Here is a 6,000-nt window from a genome sequence, read left to right as displayed (position 1 = left end):
TCCAGTGGTATTCATCCCCTATAACCCTGAAAACTTCTACAATTGCGGTAAGAATGTGACATAATTTTCTACCCAACGAAGAAACTCTGCTCTGTTTTTCTAAAGTGCGTCAGAGTTGGAGCTGTGATGATCTGGGGTGTTTAATTAGCTCCCCTCTGTCTCAAGATCTTAATGGGTAATGTTTATTAAAAAAAATATTCAGACAAATCTGTGTATTTTTGATATATAATGTCAAACAAACAAACAAACAAATTTGCAGCTTTGAATTAAACAGCACTGAGCAGTTATAATTCATTGAGGGGCGTAATTTTAGTCTTTATTTTTAGTGTTGTTCAGACCGTTTCAATGTCTGAAATATGTGGGTGTACAGATTTGATAAATTGCTGATATCGAAAGAGATTGTTTGAAATTGAGGCTTAACTCTTTTCAAAATGTCAGCTTCATCCTTATTCTGAGAGCACAAACCTCCTCCTAACTATTAAAGTTAAAACTGTAGCCTATCACTCAAATCTCAGATGATGTCAAATTTAAAATTCAGTCCATGAATGACATTTTCAGGACAAGATCGGACAGGATATGCAGAGTTATAAAGTTCCTGTAACACGGCCTCTTGTCGTTATTCCGGGGCCTATCAGGGCTCTTCATGCAGCCTCACCCATTTGCCAAATCTTGTTAATGTCCACACCAGAGCCAAACCGGGCCAGCACCCAAAACACACTGTTGTGTGATTGCTGCTGAGGTGGTTCACGAGTGTGGCGATAGCTTCCGATTAACAAACTGGGCTTCGTATCTTGTCACACAGATATTTGGGATTGAGCACTGTTCAGATAAGCCCTGCTTTGCACCAATGTAGAAACACAGTGACTGATTGGTTTATTGAAGGCATTGAAGCAGAGCCGTAATTCACCAAAGAGTTGTATTGCCTATTCTGCTCAGAGTTTATGGAATCTTTTCAATTAGTTCGGTCACTGCTGTAAACAGACCGGTTGTTGGGTCTCTTGTCAGCTTTATGCATCGCTGCCTCGTTACAATCAGAGAGATTTAGGGACTGATACAACAATGGAGTCAGACTGTTAGGTTAGAAAGCTGCTGGTCTGGGACCAGTTGAGGAAGAGGAGACCATACTAAGGAATACATTTCCCTCTAGAGTTCAATGTTAAGTGTGGTATTCTATTCTTGTCTTAATTATTAATCCCATGAAAAGACCAAACGACAATGAAGAAATCCAACTAATGTGTATGGTGTATAAGCTGCTATTGCTGTCTATAGAAGTGATTAAAAAGACATTAATGAGACACAGTGTTGCACTCTGGGTAACATGTTCCTTCATTACTAAGAACAAACAAACTGTGGTTTATTTAGACACAATCCAATAAACACTGTTCTGCTGCTGGAAATAATAACCAACAAAAGCACTATTTCTACAATGTCACCTTTCTTCTTTTTAACTACATTGTCAAGCTGTTTTAGCAATTTACTACTTTTTTAATCCAATTGTATTAATGAAATATTTATTTTTAGATTTATTTATTTTGAATGTATTTTTGGGGACCTGGTTGTTAAGTCATAACAACGTCCCTAGTTTCCATAATTGTTCCGCTGTCTGTAATGAATTCGCAAAAGTTACTACAGAGTACTTTTTCTTTAGTAATTACGTAGGGAAGTTGAAAAGTTGAAAGAGACAGACAAAAATGCTGTTGGTTTTGATCCCATAATGAGCTAGTGAGAAACTTTCAGAGACTGAAAATTGCAAGTAGAAAATCAAACGGTTTTGGTCTGGATATGAATGATTATATCGGTCATTTAGCCCAAAATAGGCCTTACAGATTACTTTGTCTGCTTTGTTCAAAATGTACTCTATGGCTGGCCTCTCTTGTGCTCAGGGACGGTTTTGGGCATGGGCGAACTTTTCATGTCACGTGGGGGGCGGCACGACAACTTAAAAATGTTTTTCCGCGGACCGGCCTTCACAGTGTGGGCGAAAAATATGACGTAATAAATATGACTAATACAACCGGCATAAAGACAATTATAAAGTGCATAAAGATACATCTCAACATTACACTGCATTAGTGGAGCCCTGAGCTTGTTTCTCTGCTACGAGCCGGTCCCGTCTCGGGGTGACGGGAGAAAAAGACCGAGCCCCGACGTCTGTTGTTTATGTCCAGTCTACTGACTCTACTCCGTAACTTAAACCTTTATGTGCTTCACAAAGACAGGATGTTGAAATGGAGGCACGGTTTCAGAGTTTTTTTGGCGATCTCAGTAACTCTGCCTTGATTTTAATCCAGAACACTGAGTTGTAACAGACTTTTAAATTTCACTTTTGGGGTAATATATCACGTAACCTCTTGACATGTATCAACAGGTTACGTTTGAGGCTACGCACAGATGTATCCGGTCTTTTTTCAAAATAAAACATTTTTCCGACTTTTTTTTAATACATACACTTTGTTAGTAAGAGCACCTGACCCCCTTGGGCCCCGGGGGCGACCCGTTAGGCAATCCATCTGTTTGCCGGATGACATGTAGCTTCAATGTTTTTTTAAAGACTTTTCATCCGGAGGTAATGCAGCACCATTACTGACATTTTCCAATATGTATTGTGATAGATTATCTCTCTATATGTACTAAAAAGCATCAGCATGCAGACAGAAGCTAAATTAGTGATATCTACAAGTATGCTGTAAATGCAGAGAGAAGAACCCAGGGAGGGACACCACTGTGGTATCCCGCTTTAACCTTTCTGTTCCACTGAGGCAGCAGCTGGTTTTACTGGAGAGCTTATCCGAATTTATACTGTCAGAATGTGAAGCCGGAAAAAATCCTAAGCAAACCCTTTCTGGTGATAAATTAAACCAAAAAAAAACGTTGCTGTGAGTTACTTTCAAAAAGACTGCTGAGTGCTTTGTCTCGCAATCTCCCATCGATTAGAGGAGGGTCTTAAGTCAATGCACAGCACGTTTATTGTCTGGAGGGAGATTCATCCTGCAGGAGCAGCACAGTGCACATCGGACAGGATGTTCATAACATTCTTACTAAACATAACGAGTCCCCTCAGTGACGGTGCCAAGTCAGAAACTGATACTCCGTCTTATTAACCGCTTTATGAGTATTAACAACCGTGTTAATACTCATGTGCAGCAGAGTGCTGCTGCTGCTGCAGAGACAGCGCAATGTAACTGGGAGAGATGTTAATGACAGCAACGCAAACTAAAAACCCTGCAGGTCATACATGTTTGCAAAACGCTGAATGTCCTGAAAACATCGCCCGGTGCCAGGGTGTTAAACGCGCTGTTAGTAATGATGCCTTGCAATTAATTGGCTGATGATGAGGCTAGTTATGATGTAATCTCTCTCACTCTCTCTCTCTCCCCTGCACACAGCCAGCCCCCTCCTCTCTCTCTCTCTCTCTCTCTCTCTCTCTCTCTCTCTCTCTCTCTCTCTCTCTCTCTCTCTAACGTATCCCCACCTCTTTCTCTGTCTTTCTCTCCTATCCTAACCAACATGGCCGCTAAGTCGGATGGAGCAGCGGTGTCTGTGGAAGATGACAACACGCCCAGGAGCCTCTCGGAGCCGGGGAACCCCGCCGCCCGGCCCCGCTTCAGCGCCGCCGGCGGGAAACCCTACACCCTGCTGGACTGCTGCTGGGTGCTCTGCGCCCTGCTCGTCTTTTTCTCCGACGGCGCGACCGACCTGTGGCTGGCCGCCGACTACTACCTGAGAGGTGACTACTGGTGGTTCGGCTTGACGCTCGTCTTCGTCGTGGTGCCCTCCGCTGTCGTCCAGGTATTGAGTTTCAGGTGGTTCGTGTATGACTACTCGGATTTGAGCTGCGGGGATGGAGCAGCGAGCGGCAACGGCAGCGGCACCGGCGCGGCGGCGGCGGAGGCAGGCGCGGCATGCGGAGCCGCCACGGTGGGCGACCACACTTTAAGCTCCAAGGACAGCATCCAACGCGGTGGGAGCGCGGCGGCGGGCAACGCCGCGAATGCCACCCCGGTTTGCACGTCCTCTGCCCTGCCTGCGACGGCGGGGACGGTCGGAGCCCCCCGGAGGTGCTGCACCGTCTGCATGTGGGTCTTTCAAACCGTGCTTCACGTCCTGCAGCTGGGGCAAGTCTGGAGGTAGGACCGCTGGGATTTGGGGGTCGGGGTGGAAAGGAGGAGTGTATATATGCTGGTGTGTGCTTAATATGTGCGCAGTGCACATGTGAGCATTGCATTGTGCATAGTGTTGAAGCTATGTGTGTGCGCGTGCATGCCCGTTCACGTGCATGTTTGTATATGCTTATCCTCCTAAATATTGCCTGTCCTTCTCACCCAACTGCACAAATGTGCAGAAATTGACCAGGAAAGAGTGATATTATTTACGCCACAATGTGGAATTTGTAGCATTCATTCACACAACAGCGATAGTAAATATGTGAATTATTGGCTTTTTTGCCCATCACCTTTCTTGTCCGGATTGTGACAGAATCTGGAGGGTTGCTTACAGACACTTGAGCTCTAATACAGCTCCTTCCTCTGGTACCTCTGTCCCTCATGGTCCGGACAAGCTGACAGGAATATCATCAAAGCTCTCAGCTTCTTGTCCTCTGGCTGCTCGTCGTGTTAGTGAAACTGAATCTTTTCTTCCTCCACACACAGTGTGATTGATCAAATGTAAAATGAGAGGAGGCATTTGCAAAATCTTTAAGGCAGCATTCCACCCACAACGCATCCGGTGAACGGTGTGTATATTCCCCAATAGATATGTGGTTTGCTTTGATTAAAGTTCTCCTGAGCCACGTTCACTGGATGTGAGACAAGTGTTGACTATTTCAAACACTGTAAAACATAATTAACATCACAATACCTCAGGTTCACACACACATCCTGAACTTGTCAGTACATCACACGTGTGGTACATTACAGTATGAAACCACAGTAAATTAAGTCTATACCAATCAAAATATTGCTAATTTTACTCCACTACATTTATTTGACAGCTGTAGTTACTATTTACTTATCATAACATAAAAAGCACATGATCAGCTTTTAAAATACAATGTATTGGTAAATATTATAGCAGTGGTTCCCAACATTTTGGGCTTGGGACAAAGAGAGTATATAATGTATTTTGTCAGTCACAAGTAAATTTTCTGTAGAACAAACACATTTACCATGATACATGTAATTGATAATACTTCTGCATTTAAAATCTTACTTCAGTAAAAGCACAGGAGTATCTTACTCCTTCAACCATTGTAATGAAAGTCTATTTTTCTGTACATTTGTGCATAAAACTGCACTTCTACAAAAAAGATGTATGTCAATGATGCACCATAGGGCAATAGGCTAAAGGCATCTCCTGCAATTGTAATATTTAAGAATTGTGGGTAAACTGACAGCAGAGCAGCTTGTCTAGTCTTCTTCAAGAGCAACCATTGATTGCTCGCAAGCCAAACCAACGGAAAAAAGAAAGACAGAAATGTAACCTACTCCAGAAGCTTTCAAAAAAACACAGTCACCACCTTAAAATCCATGTTCTACCCAGCTGCATCATTATTTTTTTATTGAATTTGATATTTCCCAGCACCAGTTCAACAGGAATCTTTTATGTTCTGCTTGTTTGTGTTCTGTCGATGTGTAAAGCTGGTGTAGTACGTTGTGTGTTACGTTATGTTAACCTTTTGGTAAACAGAACATGATGTAAAACATTTTCATGACAATCTGTCGGTACCGTTTGAACTTTACTTTTTGCTGTTTCAACCTCCTTTAACAAGAAGGTTAAAGGTCCAACTCAGTAAGCAGTGCAAAAATGGTTAAGTGCCTTGCTCAAAGAATAGTAGGATAAAGGATAAAACCACTGTGTTTGCAACTTTAATGGTTTTTACCCCTCAGAGAATTGAAATCCCTTCTTAGTGTCAGTGAATGAGCAGACCATCCTGCTGGAGTGTCCTTGAGCTTACTGCTCCAGGGCTGCAGGTGACCTCTGACCTCTGTGATGGTGGAAGAA

At 43.0% G+C, this 6,000-nt stretch overlaps 1 protein-coding gene across 1 annotated transcript in view; it reads left to right on the top strand.

Moving 5' to 3' along the window:
* Positions 1-3,507: 3,507 nt before the first annotated feature.
* The window catches only part of xkr7b (XK, Kell blood group complex subunit-related family, member 7b), a gene marked incomplete at both ends in the record, with an annotated part of 60,808 nt that continues 58,315 nt past the window's right edge, over positions 3,508-6,000 (top strand). The window contains one exon of the mRNA XM_079226743.1: positions 3,508-4,127. Coding sequence (XP_079082869.1) covers positions 3,508-4,127 — 620 coding nt within the window. The remainder of the gene's footprint in view (positions 4,128-6,000) is intronic.

The sequence above is a fragment of the Taurulus bubalis genome (assembly GCF_910589615.1).
Source record: "Taurulus bubalis genome assembly, chromosome: 11".
Lineage (NCBI taxonomy): Eukaryota > Metazoa > Chordata > Actinopteri > Perciformes > Cottidae > Taurulus > Taurulus bubalis.
This window is presented reverse-complemented; position numbering and strand designations above follow the sequence as displayed.